The sequence below is a fragment of the Aedes albopictus genome, chromosome 3, assembly GCF_035046485.1.
Source record: "Aedes albopictus strain Foshan chromosome 3, AalbF5, whole genome shotgun sequence".
In the NCBI taxonomy this organism is placed as follows: Eukaryota; Metazoa; Arthropoda; class Insecta; order Diptera; family Culicidae; genus Aedes; species Aedes albopictus.
In genome coordinates, this window is record NC_085138.1 from 373812902 (window position 1) to 373838373 (window position 25472).

The 25472-nt window shown below is 40.8% G+C and overlaps 2 protein-coding genes across 5 annotated transcripts in view; both read left to right on the forward strand.

Moving 5' to 3' along the window:
- The window catches only part of LOC109409847 (CCR4-NOT transcription complex subunit 7), a 47373-nt gene extending 22471 nt beyond the window's left edge, over positions 1-24902 (forward strand). For 2 of the 4 annotated variants that reach the window (XM_029875100.2, XM_019683330.3), the window contains 2 exons: positions 16358-17167; positions 23418-24902. In XM_029875100.2, coding sequence (XP_029730960.2) covers positions 16361-17167; positions 23418-23768 — 1158 coding nt within the window. In that variant the 5' untranslated portion in view covers positions 16358-16360 and the 3' untranslated portion in view covers positions 23769-24902. Of the gene's footprint in view, positions 1-9518; positions 10002-16357; positions 17168-23417 lie in introns of all 4 variants that reach the window. The other 2 variants (XM_029875099.2, XM_062855617.1) reach the window with 2 other exon arrangements.
- The window catches only part of LOC109409852 (V-type proton ATPase subunit F), a 421144-nt gene that overhangs the window by 78915 nt on the left and 316757 nt on the right, over positions 1-25472 (forward strand). The gene's annotated exons all lie outside the window — the stretch shown is intronic.

Consider the following 25472-nt stretch of genomic DNA (forward strand, 5'->3'; position numbering starts at 1 on the left):
GTATTCCATTTTGATTATTTTTTTTCCGGAATAATATACTTCAGGGTTACTGAATTCCAACCGATTTCTCCTGGAGTTTTTCACGGGGATGCTATTTCTTTCCGGAGTTTCTCCAGTGGTTTGCTCAAAGAAATCTTCGTAGGATTTCTACCAGAATTCATCTCGAATAAGAATTTCTGTCGGAATAAATCGTGGAATTTCTTTCGGCATGCCTCATGGAAATTTTACACGATTTCTTCCGGTGTTCCTCTTGGGACTTCCTTAGAAGATCTTCCCAGAATTTCTTTCGGGGTTGCTAAAGGAGTTATTCCTGGGGTTTCTACTAAAGTTCCTCCAAGGGTTTCTGAAGGTGTTTTCACGAATTTACTGCAAGATTTCTTCAAGAGATTTCTTTCATTTTTTTTCCTGTGATATCTTCAAACAATTGCTTTGGGCTTTCTGCGAGATGTTCTTCCTGGTCTCCTACAGGAATTTCTTAAAAGTTTTCGCGAGGTTTATTTTGATGTTTTAAATGAGATTTCTCTCGGAGTATCTCCTGAAACTTCTCTCAGAAGATTCCTTCCGATGTAGGTCATGAGATGCTTCTCAGAGTTCATCTGAATTTACCCTGGACTTTCTCCTACATTTTTTTTCTCTAGAGTGCCTTCTAGGAGTTATTGTTGATATTTCTCATTGAATTCTTCTCTTGCATTCTTTCAGAGCCAGGCTGTTCCTTGTAGTTGTACCAGATTCCTGGCAGTTATCCACCTGAGATCTTTTTACAGATATTCTCTGCATTATTCCCAAATTTCTTCCAGTAATCTTTACCAGAAATTATCCCGAGATTCTGGATACTCTTTTAGGGAATTCTCCGAAAATTTTTGCAGGGATTCTTCTACGGGTTTTCTGAGATAACTTACGAAATACCTTATAGGAAGTTCCTGGAGAAATATTCGAGGGAATTCAAATAAAATCTTACGAAAAACTCCGCAAAATGTTATTGAAGAAATCTCGACAGGATCTTCAGGAGAAACCGGAGATAAAATGAGACATCTCGAAAAAAGTTCTAGGTAATAGTAATCCCGAAAAGGAATAGTAAGGACATCCAAGGAGGAATTCTGAATACCTCATGGAATCCTGAAAGTAGCTACGGACTAAGTTCCGCGAGAAAACAAGAGAAATATCTGAAAACTATCGGTGAAAATCCCGATATAAACTATTGGATAGCTATCCCGGAAAACCACTAAAAAAGACACGGATACTGGCTGCAGCCGTCGGCTGTACCGATTGAACGATACTTAACATGGAGTGGCTACGGATAAGAAGCTATTCTCGTGAAAAATTACATCACTCGGAGTGGGAATCGAACCCTCATCCATCCGGACTCTAATCGCATGGCTACGAGGCTCAACCAATGACATTCTTGAAGAAATTTTGAATAGTTTTGGATGGATTTTCAGAAGGAATCCAGCGAGAATCTCTGGAAGTATATCGGAAAACTTTTGACGTACTCAAACAGATTTCTCGTGAAAAAATCTTGCGGAAAGCCAGGAAGTTACTTTGTAAGAAGTTCCAGAAATTACGCTCAGTAATCTTGAAATATTTTTGAAGAGCAGGGGAACTTACGTATTTTCGGCAGTTTTGTTCTCTTTGTCATGTTTTTTTTTTGAAACCTAGATTTCAGCTGTTGAATTCAGAGTTGGCATCAAATCCTTCCCAACCAAGCTGAATATGATCAAGTTTCAGGCAATTTGGTCGACATATATCCCTCATGACGAAGAGAACCAACCTGCCGATGATACCCTAAGTCACCCTTTATATTATTTTTAGAAAATTTGGGTTATTTTTTTAATTATAAACTTTTAAAATTTCATCTGGAAAAACCTGGAAAACTCAGGGAATTTCATTTTGAGTTATGAGTAGACACCCTGATATTGTCGATATCATAACATGAGAATTTAGAAAATTTGGGCACTCATTTCAAAAAATTGCTTAGGCTATAACTTTTTTGTTACCTCATCAAAGTTTAGGTACTTTTTGACCATTTTTAGTTCCGCGTGCACTATTTGGACTGTAAACCTGGTAACACTGTCCCGATTTTTATAAAACTTTGACAGTGTAAAATTGTTGTGTTAAACCGTTTGCAGTGAAAATTTCAGCCATTTTTGTTGAGTACTTTCAAAGTAAGAGCAGTTTGAATTTCACTATACCAAAAACCACATCTGCTTATTATGACATAGTGCGACATATATGGCTATAACTTTTCAACGTACAAATTGAATGAAATTTTGACAAATTACTTCTACATACATACTTCACGTACATAAAAATTTTCATTGAAATCGGTTCAGTATTTTTGGCGCCAAAGTTGAAAATCTTTCCGGTGTAGTTCTTGAGACTTCCCCAGGAGATCTTTTCGGGATTTCTTCCAAAGTTTGTTCTGGAGTTATTCATGCGCGTAACTACGGTGCATCTGGCCTCTTAGCTCCATTGTCTTATGCGCTTGTCATGCACTACCGCCAGCGTGCACGACTTTGGAGACTGGACTAGAATTTCTACTAGAGCTACTCCCAGGAGTTCCTCACGAGTTCTCTGCTGGAGTACCTTCCGGGATTTCTTCTAAAGTTTTTCCTGTAGTTTCTTCAAGAAATTTTGGAGTGCTTTTATTTCTTCCTCTTTTTTCTTGTTTTTCTTCTTATGTATGACTCTCTTTCCCACTGGTCGTAGTCCAGGGAGGAAATTTACCGAAATTCAAATATCGGAAAACTACCCTGGAAGAAATGATGTAACAAACCAATTAGTATATGAATTAAATTCTAGTTTTCCCTGAAGAAAACACCAACAGCGTGTCGAAACGTTGGGCAAGTGATAAACATCGTTTGTTAATTCAAGACTGAGTAACCGATTTTAATTGACAGTTGACAACATACAGTCGAGTCCCCAGCAAAATATTTCAGTATTATTTTGCAAAACTGAACGGTGTTGCAAAAAAAAAAAATAAAAATGAATTGCGATATACAGGGGGTGGCCAAAATGTTTGGGATAGGCAATTTTTTTTCTCACACAAAAGTTCAACATGCTGTAACTTTTCACAGAGTTCATCAAAAAAATCTCAAATTTTGACTGTTTATCAACCTGTTATATGTGCATAATTGGTACAAATTTGGGCTCGATTGAATAATTTTTCACGAAATTAGAACCGTTCGGGTAAAATACTATTTTTTAGACAACTCATTTTTGAGCTGTCATATCTCGGAAACCAGTGAACCGAATTGAATGATTTTTTTAACGTTTATCAAAATATATTGATACTTAATACGACGTTATACATAAAATGTAATATTTTTTCACGGCGAGTTAAGTTATACAATAGAGGTAATAAACTATAGAGGAAGAATGTCGCTGGCGTCACTGCCGAAACATCTCTTGCTGGCGGAGATAGGCCGGGCTATAAGTGTCAAAGCGAAAAAGTATGCAGATTGACAGATAGATACCCGACATGTTTGCGAACGAGAACAAAGGGAACAGCAGCGACATTCGTCCTCTATAGTTTATTAACTCTATTAGTTATATCGAGATGAAATTTTTACCCATAAGCCTAGTTTGGTGTTTGAAAGGAATCGCTCAAGAAACTTCTTGACCGATTCCTGGCAGAAACTTTCCACGGTGACTGCCATTTGAACTGTCATTTCTTCGCAACTGCGTACTGTGATCGAAGAAAAACGGTTTCTTGGGAGATTTAGGCAAGGAATTTCCCATGCATCAAGATAGGCCGAAAAATTCCTTTTGAAGCGCAGTTTCGAGTTCTAAAGGAATCGCACAAGAAACTTCTTGAGTGATTCCTGGCAGAAACTTTCTTCGGTGACTGCCATTTGAACTGTCATTTCTTCGCTTCTGCGTACTGCGATCGAAGAAAAACCGGTTTCTTGAGCGATTCAAGCAAGGAATTTCCCATGCATCAAGATAGGCTGAGAAATTCCTTCTGAACTGCAAACAGCGCCAGCGCTATATAGAGGAAAATAAGTCAAATTTACAATACCACACAAAAATTACTAAATGTGTTCTTCCTTTAAGCTAAATTGGCTCCAATATATCTGATTGAAGATAGCTTGAGAACAGAAGTGGAAAATCTTTGGACATCAACACTAAAATGTATTGACATTGACGTAAAAAAATGACATTTTTTCGACAAAAATCCAAAAAGTGTCTATCCATGATAACTTTTTCAACGTTCTTTGTATCCATGTTTTAAAAGTTTGTGAAGCATTTGTATATTGTAAGTGTACGTTCAAAATTTCATTCAATTCGGTTCACTGGTTTCCGAGATATGACAGCTCAAAAATGAGTTGTCTAAAAAATCGTGTTTTACCCGAACGGGTCTAACTTTGCGAAAGATTAATCAATCGAGCCCAAATTTGTACCAATGATCCACATATAATAGGTTGACAAACAGTCAAAATTTGAGATTTTTTAATGCACTCTATGAAAAGTTATAGCATGTTGATTTTTTTTGTGAGGGGAAAAAAAGTTGCCTATCCCAAACATTTTGGCCATCCCCTGTAAATCTTAAAAGGAATCCCGGAAAGAATTCATAGAATTTTGAGAAAATTTGTCGAAAGAATTTAGAATCGAATTCTAGACAGTTTTCCAATCAAATTTCTAAACGAATCTCTGAAAGAATTCCTAATCCTTTGAAAGAGTTTTTGATAAGCATTGAATAGCTAAGATAATCGATACCACCTTCAACATTGTTGACAACATACGCCATTTCCACTTTTCCGTACGATTTTCATCTACATCGCCAGCAGTGACAATTGAATGCCTGTCCAGTTTCAAAACTGTGTAAGGAATTTATCGGTCATATTGTTTGTGGAGTGAGTGATTGGACTTCTGAATGTCCCTGATTTTTAAAGTGTTGCGAATGTCATTTATTTATTTAAGGATTTTTGAGGATATTCTTGTATAGTTCTATGTATAGAATTTATAAACTTTTAAGGGGGGGGGGGATAACCTGGAAAACTCAGGGAATTTTTAAATTTTACAAGTTTTCTCTCCTGGTCGTTGTTTTTTTTTTCGATAGGGCTCAAAATTCAACGAAGATCCGAAAAAAAACGTTTCGTTTTTTTTTTCACGCGGACCAATCAATCGCGTACAACAGAATTTAGTGCAAACTCATTGCATAAAACAATTCAGTATCATAATTTCTCATTTCAGTATCATAATGACCTATTTTTCGTATCGGTTTATTATACAACTGAAATGGAGTTGTATAACGAAAAGTAGTTGCAACTCACATGAGTTGCATAATGCAAGGTTGCAACCATTCATTTGCAAAGATTTACATTCATTTGCTATTATCTCAGGTCAGAAGCATGCTATCGAAAAACAATGTATGGATGAACTTAACCTTGTAGTTCTATCTGAAAGTTTGCCGAATAACATTGGGGTCGCACACGCATTCCAAAGTCGTGAGCGAGCTGTGAAGGCAACTTTCCACAGCGTGAATGAGATTTACATTCATCGCGTGGAGAGTTGCCTTCACAGCTCGCTTACGACTTTGGTATACGTTTGCGACCCCAATGTTATTTGGTAAACTTTCAGATAAAACTACAAGGTTAAATTCATCCATACATTGTTTTTCGATAGCATGCTTCTGAACTGAGATAATAGCAAATGAATGTAAATCTTTGCAAATGAATGGTCGCAACCTTGGCATAATGAGAAAATCCTTGCATAAAATTTGTTGCAAAATACGATTTTTCAGCTCTCTTCGTTTTTATCCAACGAGGATTGCCGACTGGCGCTGTCCATAAACTTTTTTGGCCATCTCAGACCCCCCTCCCCCATGTTCATACAAAAATTTTAAAATTTTAAGAACCCTCACCACCCCCCAAGAGTCTACGCAGTTTATGGAGAGGCCCGTCGTCGTGCTGAAAATATCAACTTTTTGCAACTCGTTACATAACCAACTATTATGCAACTTGTTTCGAAACTCGATATCGGCAAGCTTCGCTGGATAAATGTACGACTCGTGCGGAAAATTATACTCATGCAATCCTATGTCATAATTTTTATTTTATACCATCCATTTCCGTCTACTTTTCTGCATTGGATGATAAATAGGTAACTCAAATAAATTGCATAAAATAAAATAGTTGCATTGTTGCATAATTGTATTTGAGTTGAATTATGAACATCATACAGTTCAAATGAGTTGTATGAGTTGTACATTGCATATAATGTTGTATGCAACTCGTTGCATAACTTAATTTTTTTCACCACTGGGTAACTCTCGCTGAGACCGGCCCACTATTTACACCTTGTCTTCAAAAATGTTTGAGGTGCCGATTTTCTGAAAGTCCTCGCTAAAAAAGTAAGAAAAATGCATTTGGTTACTCAAATTGATGGACCCCCCGTTAGGTAGAGCCACAACAATTTTTGTAGACCCCTCGATTTTGGTCAAATGGTGGCTCACTTAAACCGTTATAACTCGAAAGTTTCTCCAAAAACCACCTCAAAACGAATTGTTTTTGAAAAGAGGAAAGATATAGCTACTATTTACAATACTAAAAAGTTGGGTCGGCCATATTGATTTTGGCCGCCATCTTGGATTTTTATACCAAAACATTGTTTTCACCATGAGGGCAACCACCGATTTTCAAAATTTTTGCATCAATTGAAAGCTGAGGCATTTATACATAACATATCAAAAAATTAGAGATGTCTTTTTTTCCTATCAAAAGTTATCTGCAGTTTTGTAAATTAAGCCACGTTTTCTCCATACATTTCCATGCGCACCGGCAAAGACATACAACAGCATCCGAGTTTACGCCTGCATGTATACACAAAGGCGCGTGCCGCAAAATTTGGCCAAATCGGAGGTTCGTTTCCGTTTTTGACTGTTTCTCAATGATGCGGGCATTGTTTTCATAACTTTTATAGTGTTTTAAAAAGCTTAAACCTTCAGCTTTGCATTAGTGGACTCAGAATTTAAATTCGTGTTCGTAAACACTGCAAAATAACGCTGCATTTATGTAAACGGCCGGCACCGGGACCAGTGCGCAAAATCGGGATAATTTACGAAACGGCAGATAACTTTTGAAAGGAAAAAAAGACATCTCTAATTTTTTTATATGTTATGTATAAATGTCTCAGCTTTCAATTGATGCAAAAATTTTGAAAATCGGTGGTTGCCCTCATTGTGAAAACAATGTTTTGGTATAAGAATCCAAGATGGCGGCCAAAATCAATATGGCCGACCCAACTTTTTATTATTGTTAATAGTAGCTCTATCTTTCCTCTTTTCAACAACAATTCGTTTTGAGGTGGTTTTTGGAGAAACTTTCGAGTTATAACGGTTTAAGTGAGCCCCCATTTGACCAAAATCGAGGGGTCTGCAAAAATTGTTGTGGCTCAAACTAACGGGGGGTCCATCAATTTGAGTAACCAAATACATTTTTCTTACTTTTTCAGCGAGGGCTTTCAGAAAATCGGCAACTTAAACATGTTTGAAGATAAGGTGTAAATAGTGGGCCGGTCTCAGCGAGAATTATCCCACTCTTAATTTTCATCCAACTTGGTAAGCCTCGTTGAATAAATATACGACTCGTACTAAAGAAATCATCTAATTTCAACTCGTTGCATACGTAACTAGTGATTCAGGTCTGATTTACTTCATATTCAAGTGATTCAAATCTGGTTCACTTGATATTCAAGTGATTCAAGGCTCATTCACTTCATATTCAAGTGATTCAGGTTTGATTCACTTTATATTCATGTGATTCAAATCTGGTTCACTTAATATTCATGATATTCAAGTGATTTAGGTCTGATTATCTTCATATTCATGTAAATTAGGTCTGATTCAAGTCGGATTCAGATCGGATACACTTCATATTCAAGTGATTCAGTTCTAATTCACTTCCTATTTAAGAGGTTCAGGTTTGATTCACTTCATGTTCAAGTGAATCAGGTCTAATTCACTTCATATTCAATAGGTTCACATCTGATTCAATTCATGTTCAAGGGATTCAGGTCTGATTCCCTATATATTTAAGAAGATAATGTCTGATTTTCATCATATTCAAGTGGGTCAGGTCTAATTCACTTCATATTCAAGTGATTCAGGTATGAGTCATTTAAATCTAAGTGATTCAGATCTGATTCATTTCATATTTAAGAGGTTAATGTCTGATTCACTTCATACTCAAGTGATTCAGGTCTAATTTACTTCATATTCAAGGGATTCAGATCTGAGTCATTTTAATCCAAGTTATTCTGGTCTGAATCCCTTCATATTCAAGTGATTCAGGTCTTATTCATTTCATGTTCAAGTGATTCAGGCCAGATTCACTTCATATTCAAGTGATTCAGTTCTGATTCACTTTATTTTCAAGAGGTTCAGGTCTGATTTACTTCATATTCAATAGGTTCAGGTCTGATTCACTTCATGTTCAAGTGATTGATGTCTGAGACATTTTAATCCAAAAGATTGAGGCCTGATTCTCTTGATGTACAAGAGTACAAGTGATTCAGGTCTGATTCACTTCATATTTAAGAGGATAATGTCTGATTCACTTCATGTTCAAGTGATTCAGGTCTAATTCACTTCATATATAAGTGGTTCAGGTTCCACTTCATATTCAAGTGATTGAGGTCTGATTCACTTTATTTTCTAGTGATTTAGATCAGTGTCACTTTAATCCAAATGATTCAGGTCTGATTCACTTCATATTCAATAGGTTCAGGCCGGATTCATTTGATATTCAAATAATTCAGGTCTGATTCACTTCATGTTTAAGTGATTCAGGACTAATTCACTTCATATTCAAGAGATTAATGTCTGATTCACTTGATATTCAAGTAATTCAGCTCTGGTTCACTTCATGTTGAAGTGACTCAGGGCTGACTCTTTTGATATTTAAGTGATTCCGGCCCGATTCACTTGATATTCAAGTGATTCAGGTCTGATTAATTTCACTGCTTGTTATTGGCAAATGCTCATTTTTTCATGCCCACTAGCGTCACCTAGCGGCAGAATTGTGAACCAAACTGCTTGTCATTAAGATGTGCTGTTTTCAGCTAATGCTAAACTTATTGAGGGGTGATGCAATATTCAACTAAGTATCGCAATACTTTTTTAAGTGAGTCCGTACTTATGACGGGCAGTGTATGTATTATTCAACTCATTCCAAATAATAATTATTGTTTAGTTCAGAGATAATTTCATACGGTGGAATAGTGAGCATGTCTAGAAGATGACCTGTGTTTTTCATTTTAATGATGCTAGCTTAAACTGCCTTTTTGCCTGTTTTTGATTCTCCAACTAAAACAAACAAACCCAAATCCAAAACGTACGCCCTAAATTACCTGCATAGGAAAAGTACTTGACTGAAATCACTTTCATTTTTGTCTCTCTTCTTCTCCGCCTATCTCTGTACGTGTCCGGTGCCCGTCCCGTGTACGTCCCATGAAATATGTGGAACCTGGTTTATGGTGGTGGTTTGATATGCTTACTGTACGACGCGCGTTTCCAAAAGAATTAGAAAGAAACCCTCTGAGCGGTTGCTGCCGTTGAGCACCCAAACAGTCCTGCAGATCGGTAGCAGATTCCAGAAGGTTTTAGAGCATCAACTGAATTAGCCCCGCGCCGACCGTTTTCTTGATCCTGTGAAAAAGTGTGACCGGACGACACGGCGGCCGCCGAAGCAGATCAACTGAAGAACGCTGGAGCCAGGGATATCGAAAACGACGACCACAGCGAAGACGACGAGGACGACGACAACGGTAAGCAGCATCACCACAGCCATCATCAGGGGCGACCATCGCCGACGGATGAAAACCAGAAAGAACCCAGCTGTAGTCCAACGTTAAGTGTTGACGGTGACAGTAGTGACAGTGATCAAAATCTGAAAGAGGATTACGCCCAGGAAGAGGAAAAGGAAAGGGAGACAGTAGAAGATCGGAAGCAACTTCCGGAAGAACCGACACTTCGGAACCAGAAGCTCCCAAACGAGGCGCAGGTAATTTCTGTCTGATGGGTCTTCTTCTTGAGCATGTCTGTGTGTGAAATGGATGTTTTCCGCTAAAAGTGGTTCACGAGACTTTTGCATGATTTCAACTAACTTCGCGTGTACCTAATATCATGCGGGTAAAAAATCTTATAAGAAATGACCGTTATTCTACCATTCATCGTATGTCAGTTCCATGTTGTTCTTCAAAGCACCTACCTTTTGTACTCCAACTCCAAATATTTTCGAAACTCTGTACTTAAATAATACATACATTTTTCAAGGAAGATATATTAAGCTGTGAAATGAGACTGGAAAATGTCAAAATTATTAAAAATAGTTCCTTGAGTGATAACAATATGAATCGCTTTTGAAACAATATGAGACTGACATGCAAAAAGGGAAATTGACAAATCTTTAGAAATAAGAAAAAAATGGATAAAATTTCAGAATTTCAACTTTTTGTCCAATTTCTTAACCCTATCCCGCCCATGACTTCTTTTTGTGCTTAAAAATATGTTTTATTACTTTTGCTCAAAATGGTAGAACAAAATCTTATTCTCTATGCATAAATTATTGTCCAAGGCCATTAGAACTCAAATCTGAGGTGGTGCTCTGGAGAACCACCAGGCATTTGGAGAACTTTATTTCATCATTTTCCTTGATAAATATGTTCAAAACACAGGATTCGTTATTTCGACAATGATTTTTCATAAGGGCCCAACTGACTTGATCGATTTCTCTTCGTCGACTCTCTCTTTCGTTAATAACTTGACCAAAACAAACAAAATCATTATTCGTTTTGTTTCTATAGCAACATGTAGTCGTCTTCTTCGCATTTCAACCAAAAAATCTTTGGAAAACTCAATACCCATTGTGTGATAACACAAAGAGAGGATCAATGAAGAGAGCTCGAAAATGTCAGTTAGGCTCAAATGAAAAATCAGTGTCGATTTGGTAATGCGTAAAAATCACTTTCCGAACCACTTTTTTACCAATTCATTACTATTAGAGATAAGTTGTTTCCAAAAACTATGAACATGTTCGCCCTCACAATTCTAAATTGGGATGCAAGTAACGAATTCATTGGAAAAATACTCTTTGCATGCCATATGCCCAGCGGTGCATATGTGCACCATTCATTTTGCATAAAGTTAAGGGTTTACTTACACGTTTCCGTTCTACGTTTAACTACGCTAATAAATAGTAAATCGGTTTGGAAACTATTTTTATTTCATTTCATGAGGATAACTATGTCATTAGTTAAGTCGTCAAAGTTTGCCATTATTTTTTAATCGAAAAAATAGGTTTTCGTGGAAACTTTCTTTAACAAAAACATTAAATTTGTATGCGCATACTTAGTGTAATGCCATAGAACAAAGAAAAACATTCAAGAAACTTCATTAATTTCAGAGATACAAGGGTTCAAAGTTATGGTGCTCTACAGACACCATGGGCGGGAAAGGGTTAAAAAGTCCCAAAAACGAAATTTGTAAGTTCGTTAAACAGTGGAAACCCTGGAGTTGGACAAGAAAGAAGTCTCAGTTTGCAAACAAAGATTGTGCCACCTTGTCATGGCGAAAAAGTTTATATTGCCTTTAAAAATTAAAGTAAATTTTACTAAAATATGCGAATAACTAAAAAGCTTTACGTAGTAGTATTCGATAATGCTACAAAATCCTTTTGTGTATTATGATTAAAATTCTCTTTGCTTAGTAATCAAAGTAGGTAGTATCAATGTTGAGGACATGCAAAGTTCCAATATGGTCGTAATGTCGTATAAAAGTTGAAAATGAAGAATTCAATTGAATTTCATCTATGAATCATGTTCTCATTACATTATGTTATCTTTTTAGAGTTTATCCCATGTGCGCAGAATTAGAAACATTAGTGCGCAGAATAAGGAACATTCCAAAAAAGGGTGCGCAGAATTAGGAACAGAGACACACTTTAGAATTTTCATGATTTTACATATAAATTTAGTGTTTTGTATAAGAATTATATTTTTCCCTCATTTACAAAGCTAATAACTATGTGCAGTCAAAAATTCAGCCAAATCGGTTCGATTTGGAATTTGTTACAGCTGATTGAAATTGAAAAAGTCTTAGATGCGCAGAATATGGGCCCTCCACGGTACGTGTTAATTGACTAATTTATCTTTTGATTGTTAAAACAAAAAAAAATACTTCCATGCTTAATGGCTTGCAGTCAAAAAAGCCCAAAATCGCATATTTTACCCTATAAATTGAGGTATAGCTCAAAATTGTGACGTGCTGGAGCAAATCTGAGCCCGGATTCGGATTTAGCGGCTTTCTTCCGAAATTCCTCCAACAATTCCTCCAGGGGTTCACCCGGGAATTCTCTCTACGATTCTTTCAGGAACAACTTCCAGGATTTATGAAGAACTCTTTTTGGGATTCCTTCAGTAATTCCTCCTGGATTTTTTTCAGAAACTCCTCCAGGAATTAATCCGAGACTTACTCCAGGAACTCTCTAAACAGTTCCCTTAGGAATTCCTCTCGGGATTGATTCCGAGATTCCTCCTGGGGTTTCTTCAGGAACTGGCACAGAAGATTCCTTCAGGATTCCTTCAAGAATTTCAGAGATTTCCTCGTTACTTACTCCTGGGATTTCTTCAGAAACTCCTCCTGGAATTCCCACAGATATTGATCCTAGGGTTACTTCAGGAATTCGTCCTGGGAATCCTCAAGGAATTCCTCCACAAATTCCTTCAGGAATTCTTGCAGGTTTCCTCTGGGAATTCCCGCAAGGATTCCTGTAAAAATTCCTACAGAGAGTCGTCGAGGAATTCCTCTAGGAATTGTTCCAGAGACTCCTCCAGGTATACTTCTAGAGATTCCTCAAGAAATTTCTCTAAAGATTCCTTCAGAAATTCTTTCAGGGATTCGTCCAGGATTTCCTCCATGGATTCTTCCTGAAAGTTCTCCAGTGATACTTCAAGAAAATCTTCCAGGAATTTTTCTAGAGATTTCTCTAGGGATTCCGCATGGAACTTATGCAGGGAATCCTCCAGGAATTTTTATGGATATTACTCGAGGAATTTCTCTAGAGATTACTCCAGCAACTCTTACAGGCATGTCTCCAGGAATATCTCCAGGGGGTTCCTCCAGGCATTACTTCAGGAATTCCTTTAGGAAATCATCTAGGGATTACTTTGAGAATTCCTCAAGGCATTATTTTAGAAATACCTCCAGGCATTCCTCCTGGAGTTTCTGCAGGGATTTTTGAAGGGATTCATTCGGAGATTCCTTCACGAATCCCTTTAAGAATTCCATCAGGAATTACCCAAGAAATTTCTTCAGAAATTCCTCCAGGAATTAATTACTTCAGAAATTACTGCGGCAACTTCTCCAGGAAATCCTCCGGGGATTCCTTCAGAAATTTTACCAGGAGTTTCTCCCGGAATTTATCGAGTAATTATTCAAGGTCTTCCTCCAGACACTCCTCTAGGATTTCATCCAGGCATTTTCCCAGGGACTCCTCCAGCAATTCCATTAAGAATACCACCAGGAATTACCCAAGATATTATTTCAGGAATTTCTCCAGAAATTCCTTAGGAAATTCCCACAGCAATTCCTGCAGGAATTTCTCCAAAAGTTCTCCAGGGATTCCATCAGAAACTCTTTCAGGAATATCTCCAAGTATTCCTACAGGAATTTTTCCAGGGATTCCTGCGGGAATTCTTCCAGGAATTTATCTAGGAATTTCTTTTCCAGGGATTCCTCCAGAGATTCCTTTAGGAATAATTTCACGGATTTCTCCAAAAATTCCACCAGGAATTTACTAGGAATTCCTTCAGAGAATTCTTCCAAAGATTAATTCAGGAATACCTCCGATGATTCCTCCAGGAATTCTTCCAGGGACAGTTCCACGAAATTACTCCAAGAATTCTCCCTGAGATTCCGCCAGGAATTTTTCCAGAAGTTCTTCCAGGCATGCCTCCTGAGGTTCCTCCGGAAATTCCTTCAAGGATTTTTCCAAGAATTTACCGAAAGATTCTTCCAAGATTTTTTCTAGAAAATTCTCTAAAGAGGGTTCTTCAGAAATTTCTCCAGAGATTCCTCCCAGAATTCCTCTAGGGAATCCTGAAGGAATTAATCCAGGTATTTCTCCCGGAATTCCTCCAGCGATTCCTGCAGGAATTCATCTTCTAGGAGTTCCTTTAGAAATTCCTCCACGGATTCATCCAGGGATTTCTCTAGGAATTCATATAGGGATTGCTCCGGGAATTCTGCCAGAGGTTCCTCTCAGTATTCATCTAGAAATTCCACCAGGCATTTCTCCTGGGATGCCTCCAGAATATCCTCCAATTGATCCATCAGAAATTCCTCCAGTGATTCCTCCAAGAATTCCTCTAGCGATTTCTCCAGAAATTTCTCCAGGTATACTTTCAGAAATTCCTCCAGAAATTTCTTCGGGGATTCCGCCAGAAATTTATCCAGTAGAAGTTCCTCCAGAATTTCCTCCAAAGAATCCTGTAGAAATTGCTTCAGGTATTTCTTCAGGAACTCGTCCTGAGATTCCTCCGGGAATTCTTCTAGGGTTTCCGCCAGGAATTTATCCAGGACATACACGAAATTTCTCCAGAATTCTGCTAGGGATTCCTCCAGAAATTCTTCCATGGATTCCTCCAGAAATTTGTCTAGGAATTCCTTCCGGGATTCCTAAAGCCATTTTTTTCAGAAACTTTTTCAGGGATTCCTCCCATAATTGCTCTAAGGATTCTTCCAGGAATTTATCTAGGGATTCCTTCAGGTATACTTTCTGTAGTCCCTCCAGAGATTCCTACAGGGTTTACTCCAGGCATACCTGCAAGAATTCCTTTAGGGTTTTCTCCAGGAATTCCTTTAGGGATTGCTCCAGATTGCTCCAGAAATTCCTTCAGGGATTGCTCCAGAAATTCCTTAAGAAATTCCTCTCGGGATCTTTTCAAAAATTTAATCAGGGTTCGGTCATAAATTTTAGAAATCCGTCCATCATCTTCTTCTTTTAGTGGCTCTACGTTCCCACTGGATCTTGGTCTACCTCTCTTCAACATAGTGTTCCTTGAGCAATTTCATAGTTATTCATTGAAGGGCTATCTTTGCCTGCCATTGCATGAATTTGTATATTGTGAGGCAGGTACAATGATACACTATGCCCAGGGAAGTCGAAAAAAGTTCCCGACCGGAACGGGAATCGAACCCGCCGTCTTCGGTTTGGCGATCCAATGCCTTACCTAATATTTTTTCCAGAATTACCTAAAGGTTTTTTGAATTAATTACAAGGATTTCTAGAGGAATTTCTCCAGCAATACCATTTTTTATGATAATTGTTGAGGGATACAGGAGTCGAAATCACCTTCAGCATGGTTTTAATGGATACACTCGCGTTTACGCTTCAACTATACGGCCCATATTCGCATAGTTGACGTAAGTGCCACTGTAGTTTTCAACACACTTTTGAAATTTTAACAATGAATAATGGAAAGTAGAAGATTTTTTTCACGTTGACATCTAGCTAGTGATTAGATGTTGTGCTCAACTGAATAAAACTGGTCACAATTATGCACATGTGATAGATATTAACTTGTGAATGCTGACATTGTCAATGGTGGTTACGTCAACTATGCGATTATGGGCAGTATATGGGCCCTTTCTTATTATGTGACATCTATTTTCTAGCAGTTCAACAACTTATGCAGGAATTGCTGGCCCGCCAGAACCACCCCCCTCTAGCCACGCCAATGGATAGACAGTGTCCGAAGCTCACGACAATTTTCGAAAATAATTCCTTTCCCGCTCTGATATTCATGCACATTCCACACAAAAGAGACGTGTAGATGTAGCTTGGAAGAACGAAGCACCCGTCTAACGATTTGGGAGTTGTGTGTTCGATTCCCACAGGAGCACGTCAATTTCTTTTCATAATTCAAATCTCAATTTCTTCTTTAAACACGTGTTTCTGTCGCGTGTATGAATGTCAGAGCAATCGAACGTTGTACATCAAAGATGCTCTTTAAATTTACCATAGCTCTCATTACAGGTTAGATTTGCTAGTTGGGTCACGACTGCGCCCCGATTAGCGAATAGTGTTCGATCGTTGGAGCAACTGACAATTATGTCTATGCTTGAAATATAAGCCGAATGGCCTCTAGTAATTACAATATTATCATAATTCATAATTACAATCCATAAAACCATTAAACTCTATGTATAGGAAATGGAAGCTGCTACCTTTTATCTATGTCCTGGTCTAGCACGTTTGGCTTTCCGGTGCCTCTGTTACGGCTTTGACAAGGCGGGGCCAAATTTCGCTACACATGAGTGATACAAGTCAACTAATCTATTCATTTTGTCCACCCACAGGGAATGCCATCGGCAGTTAGCGGTGGCGGCGGCGGCGGAGGCGGAGGAAACCATGCCGGTGCCGGCGGAGGCAATGGCAACAACATGAACCCCCAAACCAACGAAGAGTGCGGCATTCGAGACGTCTGGCGACACAATTTGGACGAAGAATTCCGCACCATCCGGCACATCGTTCAGAAGTACCACTACGTCGCGATGGACACGGAATTCCCGGGAGTGGTGGCCCGGCCGGTGGGCGAGTTCCGCTCGTCCGCCGACTATCAGTATCAGTTTCTGCGGTGCAACGTGGATCTGCTGCGGATCATCCAGCTCGGGTTGACCTTCATGGACGAGGAAGGCCACACACCGCCCGGGTTCTCCACGTGGCAGTTCAACTTCAAATTTAATCTCAACGAAGACATGTACGCTCAGGACTCGATCGATTTGCTGCAGAACTCCGGAATTCAGTTCAAGAAGCACGAAGAAGATGGGATCGACCCGCTGGATTTCGCCGAGTTGTTGATGACATCCGGAATTGTGCTAATGGACAACATCAAGTGGCTCAGTTTCCATTCTGGGTACGACTTTGGCTATCTGCTGAAGCTTCTGACCGATCAGAACCTTCCAGCCGAGGAGAGTGACTTCTTCGAACTACTCCGGATCTATTTCCCGACAATCTACGACGTCAAATATCTGATGAAGAGTTGCAAGAATCTGAAGGGTGGTCTGCAGGAGGTGGCCGACCAGTTGGAGCTACGTCGCGTCGGACCACAGCATCAGGCCGGTTCGGATTCCCTGCTGACCGGGATGGCGTTCTTCAAGATGCGTGAGGTACATGGTTTTGGTTTCCTTAATTCTAGCAGTAGCAGTAAGAACGATGACAATAACATGACCGATTGCGGTACTATGGACAGTGGTGTTGAAAATGGTTCCGGGGAGATTGGGGATAGTGCAGGTTTGGATGGTTGCACTGGGAAGTGTGCGAATATCAATAACAGCAGTGGCTTCGTCAGCTTCGAATGCAATTGTGGCGAAAGTTTTGAAAATGTCCTGAATCAGTCCATCAACCATATCGATACAATGCTGAAGATTCATGTTGTCAAGAAGGAGTTGGAGGAGTAGATGCTCTATTTACTGCTCAGAATTGTTGCTTCATTAATTATTTGATCGTGGTTCCTATGCCGGGGAAGACTGAATAATTGAATTACAAATGCTAAACATAGGATACAGCAAATGAAAATGTTCTGTTGATCAGACGGAGTTGTTATATTATTGTTAGATTATTTATGAATTGTGAATATTTACTGAATAAAAACGATGAATTTGGATAATAAATCGATGAATTAAGCAGAAAACGGAAAATTCGAGTCGGTTATTTTTCTACTAGCACGAAAGAGAAGCTTGATCGAGTAGAGATATCTGAAAACGCGTTGAAGGAAAACGTCTTCATTTGCTGTATCTTACTGCCAATTAATTATTGTAAATAGAAATATTACGGGATGATTTTGATGAAGTTTTATTTTTCATGATATTTTTCATAACAAACGGGACTATTCCGTGTAGCATAAACTTTTCTTGGCATATCTAATTTCATTCGATACAACGTCTTTCGACATGCTTCGGTAAACTCATTCGCCACGAGATATCCAATTCAAATTCCAATTCAATTCAAAATTTAATCATGTATTATTGAACCAATCTGGTCATATTTTCATAAGACGTTTTAAAAACTAAGAATTTCTATTCCATGCCATCATTCAATCATTCTTAAATGTTAGAGGAGTGGCCATGTTAGGATTGAGAATAATTTTCTTTTTGCAAAGCTGCAGACATATCTACATTTATTTTCACTACATCATAATTAGGTCAGCACATAATCAACAATAGTACGCCGCAAGACTCGATTTGGGGTTATCCCTTTTCGTCATCACGATCACAACCAATGCTCGTCAGATCACGGTCCACCTCGTCCGCTCATCTTTCTCTCAGTACTTCACGCCTTCTTGTGCCAACCGAATCTGTAGCGAACACCAACTTTGTAGGGTATAGTTGTCCGACATTCTTGCTACATGCCATGCCCACCGTATCCTTCCGGCTTTGGCCACGTTCTGGATGGTGAGTTCACTGTAGAGTGTAGCGAGCTCGTGATTCGTCCTTCGCCGCCACACGCCGTTCTCTTGCACACCGCTGAAGATCGTCCTCAGCGCGCGTCGCCCGAAAACTCGGTTCTCCTCGAGGATGGTCTTTGTCTCGTGTCCGCAGAGGAGCGTCTTGTACATGGTACATTTGGTGCGAGGGTGAATCTTTTATGACCACAGTTTCTTCTGGAGCCCGTAGTAGGCACGTCTACCACTGATGATGCGTTCTCGTATTTCACGGCTAACGTTATTGTCAGCCGTTAGCAAGGAACCGAGGTAGACGAATTCTTCTACCCCTCGAAAGTATCGTATCATTACTACCCAGACGGATCCGGTCGTGTTCGGTTCCGCCTACCAGCATGTACTTTGCTTTTGAGGCATTCACCATTCCGACATTTGCTGCTTCGCGTTTCAGGTAGGTGTACAACTCTGTCACCGTTCCAAATGTTCTGGCAATAATGTCCACGTCGTCCGCAAAGCACACAAATTGATTTTGTGCAAATCGTTCCCCGGCTGTTGAGTCCGGATAGTCGCATCATACCTTCCAGAGCGATGTTGAAGAGTAGGCATCAGAGTCCATCACCTTGTCGAAGTTCCCGGCGAGTTCGAATGAACTGGATAGTTCACCCGAAACCCTTACGCAGTTTTGCGCACCGTCCAACGTTGCTTTAATCAGTCTAGTCAGCATCCCAGGAAAGCCGTTTACGTCCATGGTTCTCCATAGCTCTGCGCGGTCGATACTGTCGTATGTCGCCTTGAAGTCGGTGAACAGGTGATTCGTTGGGACCTGGTATTCACGGCATTTCTGGATGATTCGTCGTACGGCAAAGATCCGGTCCGTTGTCGACCGGCCGTCGATGAAGCCGGCTTGATCACTTCCCACGAACTCATTTGTTTAGGTGACGAACGGCAGAAGATGATCTGGGATAGCACTTTGTAGGCAGCATTCAAAATAGTGATCGCCCTGAAGTTTTCACATTCCAAATGGTCGCCTTTCTTGTGAATGGGGCAGATTACCCCTTTCTCCCCTGTCGTAAATACATTAACAAACAAACAACAGACACCTTTTCTCCCACTCCTCCGGTAGCTGTTCGGTTTCCCAGATCCTGACTATCAGCCAATGCAGACAGGTGGCCAACATTTCTGGGCCTATCTTGATGAGTTCAGCTGCGATACCATTCTTACCAGCTGCTTTGTTGGGTTTGAGCTAATGAATGGCATACATCCCTCAGCGTGGGAATTGGTTCATTTCCGTCCTCCGCTGCACTAGCGTCGCCGTTTCCTCCGTTGCCGTGGTCTCCCGTGCCTACGTTCTCCACGCCATTCAGGTGCTGATCGAAGTGCAGCTTCCACCTTTCGATCACCTCACGTCCGTCCGTCAAGAGGCCTCCGTCTTTATCCCTGCATATTTCGGCTCATGGCACGAAGCCATTGCGGGATGCGTTGAGCTTCTGATAGTACTTCCGTGTTTCTTGGGAACGGCACAGCAGTTTCACGTTCTGTCGGGACCTTTGCTGCAGCATTACCGCCCTCGCTGCGTTCTTCTCCTCCAAAACCGTTTTGCACTCTTCGTCGAACCATTCGTTCCGTCGATTCCGTTCCACGTACCCGAAGGTGCTCTCGGCTGCGTCGTTGATGGCTGCTTTCACTGTACTCCAGCAGTCCTCTAGAGGGGCCTCATCGAGCTCGCCCTCGTCTGGCAACGCGGCCTCGAGATTCTGCGCGTATGCTGAGGCGACATCCGGTTATTTCAGTCGCTCTACGTTGTACCGCAGCGGTCACCGGTACCGTACATTGTTGATGACGGAGAGTTTTGGGCGAAGTTTGACCATCACCAGATAGTGGTCGGAGTCGATGTTGGCGCCACGATAGGTCCTGACGTCAATAATGTCGGAGAAGTGTCGTCCGTCAATCAGAACGTGGTCGATTTGAGATTCCGTCTGCTGTGGTGATCTCCAGGTGCAACCATAAGGGAGGTTGTTTTGGTAGAAGGTGCTACGAATGGCCATATTTTTGGAGGCGGCGAAATTTTCGTTTGTCTGCTGGTGGGCGCTGAACTTACCAATCGTTGGTCTGAATTCCTCCTCCTGGCCTACCTGAGCGTTTAAATCTCCTATGGTGATCTTGACGTGGCTTCGGCAGTGGTCGTACTCGCGTTCGACCTGCGCGTAAAATGCGTCCTAGTCATCATCAATGCTTCCGCAGTGTGGACTGTGCACGTTTATTATGCTGAAGTTGAAGCCCTTGATCCACAATCTGCACATTCTTTCGTCGATCGGCCACAAATCGATCACGCGCCTCTGCTTCACCCATTACGATAAAAGCTGTTCCCAGCTCACGTGTGTTGTCGCAGATGGTATGGTTACCTCTAAAAGTTCGCACCATGTCCAACACACCTCCTGCAGCGCTACGATTCCGAACCCGCGGTCATTCAGTAGATCAGCGAATATGCGGGTGATTCCAATGAAGTTGAGAGATCGGCAGTTCCTCCTCGTACAGAGTTCCCAAGTCCTTTTTGTTCGCTGGGGTCGTTGCCGTTGGTCTCGCTTCGTATTATTCTGGTGCTGATTTCCGTTACAAAGTTTTTATTTTACGACTGGCTCTTAGGGCCTGACACCAACCCCCTAGGTACTCTCCGGAAGACCATAGTGCACAGTTGAGCTTAGAGTCCTTCCCTGGCACTCGGACGTAGATCAGCCGCCCCTAACATGGGGATCAGACGCTGTTGTGAGCCGCTCCTCCTGAAGAAAAGACGCTCAGATTTGCCGAAGCACCACCCCCCCCCCCCCCTTCCCTGTCAGCCTACGCATTCACTACCAGTCCGACCTTTATCGCTTCGCTTATAGGCGGGTGTACAGTTCTGTCATCATTCCAAACGTTATGCCGTTGTTGTACTGTTGAGCCCAGCTCATCGAACTGCACCTTCCAGAGCGACGTTGAAGAGTAGGCATGAGAGTCCATCACCTTGTCTCGCAGTCCTCGGCGAGATTTGAATGAACTGGATAGTTCACCCGAAAACCTTTAGCAGTTGTGCACATCGTCCATCGTTGCTTCGATCAGTCGGTCAGCTTCCCAGAAATTTCGTTTTCGTCCTTGATTATCCATAACTCTGTTCGGTCTGGACTGTTATATACTGCCCTAAGGTCGATGAACAGGTTGGAACCTGGTATTCCATCGATAAAGCCGGTCTGATAATTTCTCACAAGTTCATTCGTTTTAGGTGACAGACGACGAAATATGATCTGGGATAGCACTTTATAGGCAGCATTCAAAATGGTGATCGCTCTGAAATTCTCAAATTCCAAATGATTGACTTTCCTGTGGCAGATTATCCCTTCCTTCCACTTCTTCGGTAGCTGATCGGATACCCAGATCCTGACTATCATCCGGTGCAGGAAGGTGGCCAATTTTTCTGGATCCATCTTGATGAGGTCAGCTTACGAATCGCAGCCTGTGATACCATGATTACCAGCTGCTTTGTTGTTATGAGCTGGTGAATGGCATCCTTAGCTTGCCTCAGCGTGGGAGCTGGATCATTGTCGTCCTCTACTGCACTGGCGTTTTCGTTTTCCACGTTATCCTCATCGCCATTCAGGTGCTTAATGAAGTGCTGCTTCCACCTTTCAATCACCTCACGTCCGTCCGTCAGGAGTTTGCCATCATTATTTCTACAGATTTCGGCTCACGGCACGAAGCCGTCCCATGATGCGTTCCTCCTCTTTCTTGGCGTAACGTCCCAGTTGGGACAAAACCTGCTTCTCAGCTTTCTCTGCCAATGACCATTTTACATGTGTGTACCGTGTGGCATTACGATAAATTCCTGGACCGACGGGGAATCGAACCCTCAGCATGGTCATGCTGAATATCCGTGCGCTTACCTCATCAGCTATATGGGCCTTCCTATCATCAGCATTAATCTTCATGAATTCATAGGGAATCCATTCAAGGTTTCTTTAAAAAAAATAAAAAAAAGCTTGAATTTGAGCTGATTGATCGTCCGTAGATGCTACACCAGTATGACCAAACTAGCTACACTCACACAAGTAACCAATGCTGCAGTGAGAGTTAACAGCCATCTTCAGTGTGTGAGTGTTGGTCATCTTCTATTATTAGGCGAAAATGGTGCCTGCTACGTTATGTTGCAGGTCAATATGCCACTCTTCAATCGCATATTAGTCCCACCTGTGCTGGGTTCCCTATTCATATGGGACAGTTATGCGATTACAGAGAGTATGGGGATGGGGAAGGAACTGATGATGATATACAAAAATGTAGAGCCACTTTATATAAATTATAATGAATGAAAAGTACCGTGGGGTGCCCTAATTTCGCGCGGGTCCAAATTTCACTCACTGATAATATTTAGAGAACATAATCATAGAACGAATCCACAGACAAACAGACGTAAGACCTTGAACGATTTTCATGGAAATCCATCGCCCAGTTCACACTACCATCACCTGGTGGGAAAGTTGCACGAATTACTGTGTTGTGCAATATCGTCAACAGAAGGCGCTAGTGTGAAACGTCAAACGCATAGAAAAACGATGCGCGCGCCTCTGGTTGTGAAAGCCACAACTATGAAAATTTAAAATGATCGTTAAATGCGTAGCCGATAGAAATTTTGCAAGTGTTACGTCTGTTTGTCTGTGACTAATCGTTGCATTGTCCAAATTTTACTTTAGATAGTATAGTTAAAGTGAAATTGGTACAATTGCACACTTGGTTTTATGATTATGATGTCTAAATATGATCAGTGAGCGAAATTTGGACCCGCGTAAAATTGGGGCACCCCACGGTACTCTTCAGATATTTGAACAACATGACCAGCCCAGCGTAGTCTACCGTAGCCTTAGTATAAATACTCACTTTTAGGTTCAATTGCCACCTGCGTTCAATAGACCGTAATTAACCTGTAATTTCTCTCTTCTCCGCTTTTTCAGATGTTCTTCGAGGATAACATTGACAACGCCAAGTATTGTGGCCATCTATACGGACTGGGAACGTCATTCATAGTGAACGGAAGCAACAATACGGCCAGCAGTAACACCAACAGTAATTCGAATGCCAACATGGGTGGTGGCGGTGGCGGCGCAGGGTCCAATGCTAACACAAACACCGGCTCGGGGACGACTGGTACCAGTGGTACCGGAACAGGCGGAAATGGTGGCAACACGGGCGGCTCCTCCACTGCCAACAGCAACGCTAATAATAACAACAACAATAATAATAACACAAACAGCAGTAACGCCAACAACTACCACGACAATGGCGAAACGAACGCGACATCCTGATTTCGTCTGTTGGTTCGTTAGGCAAATCACTTCGAGGACATGCTGCAACCCTGACAAAGCAAGTAATATTCTCTTTAAAGGACACAAACAATATTTATTACAGCTTTATTACTGGAAATCCCTTATCCTCTACTATAACTAGGCACCGTTGGGCGTTGACCATTGGGGAAAAATGAAGAAAACGAGCGTGGTCATTCATTTTCTCATATTTTTTTTTTAAGTTCAGCTGAAAAAGAGAGGTAACATCTATCCGTTAGGTTTATTTCTCTTGAATCAAAAAACCTCATTTTATCATCTTTGACGAATGATAGGCGCCACACTACTGATTAACACAAACGATACTTTTAACAGCTGATCGAAAGGAGGAGGATGAAGAAACGATTAGAGTAGTTTTTTTTTTATAATTTACGCATTTTCTATTAAACAGAGAAGAAGGATACAGTGTAGCTAGCAAGAATCAACTCTGAATCCAACATGGAAGAGGGACGCAATTACCGCACGTAGGAATTAGTAGCAATTTAGATTTATGTTTTAGAGTACCGATTCTGATACGTTTCTTGTGGACCACCAGCATTCAGATCGGTATGCGCAGTGCGGCAGGTCTTAAGAAAGAATACTATAGATTTTAGCTGACTAAACCAAGTTGTTAAGGTCACAACGTGTAATTATATCGAAAGGGGTCTTTAGAAAGGTTATTATCAAGCTTTGTTTTCATATTCAAGCAAAGAAAAGTTATGAAAATTGCACTCTGTAAACCAATGTTGTTAGAAATAAACAAAACGAATCGAATGAATGCGGGAAGATTCTCTTGAAAGCAGCAGAATTAGCAAACCACAACAACGGGAAATGGGTGAAAAAATGAGGAATCTGAAATGGTCGCATTACGTTAACAGAGGATCAATATCTAAGTGAGGACGATAAAAGACTCGGATACACTTTACAACAGTTTGCTATATTATAAATTCCTACGATGGGCATTTTGTAGAAGCCACAAGCAACATAGAAGTATAAGGATTACATTTTTGACATGTTAATATTCAAAAAGTAAAATAATGAAAGCAGTAAGATGAAAAATTAAAATACACACATACACTTATATATAAAAATAAAAATGTTTTATTGATTCAAACTTAACTGAGAGTGAGATTTAATTATTGAAATCAGAAAGATGTCCCATGTCGATCTCCAGGTGTCAGGTGTGATTTAGTATTACATACCTATATAGTTTTAGGCACACGTCAATGAATCGGTTTTGTAACAGAAAGCAGTTTCTTCCCTTCGAAGCCAGCCGAACCACCAGTCCTTTTCAGGACAGAGTTATTCACGTTCCCGTCTGAACATTGACACCCCAGGCGTTCCTGAAGAAGGAACTAGTCGATCATCCGTGGCATTCCGAAGAGGAATTGACCGCTCCAGCAGGAATGCTCCAACCGAGAGGATTGCCCTCGTCATCTAGCGTTCGTGATCGGACAGACCGAGTAGAAAGATCTCCATCCTGGGCGATTACCCGCCATCGTCTTGACCTGTGGCCAGGTGAAATTTCTGTCGACTTGCTTGATTTCGTTGTTGAGGCTGCGCCGCCATGAGCCTCTGGGTCTGCCTCTGCTGCGATGTCCTGCTGGGTTCTAGTCTAACGCTTTTTTGCAGATTTCGCTTCCGCCCCTGCGTAGAGTGTGACCGATCCACCTGCACTTTCGCTCCCGA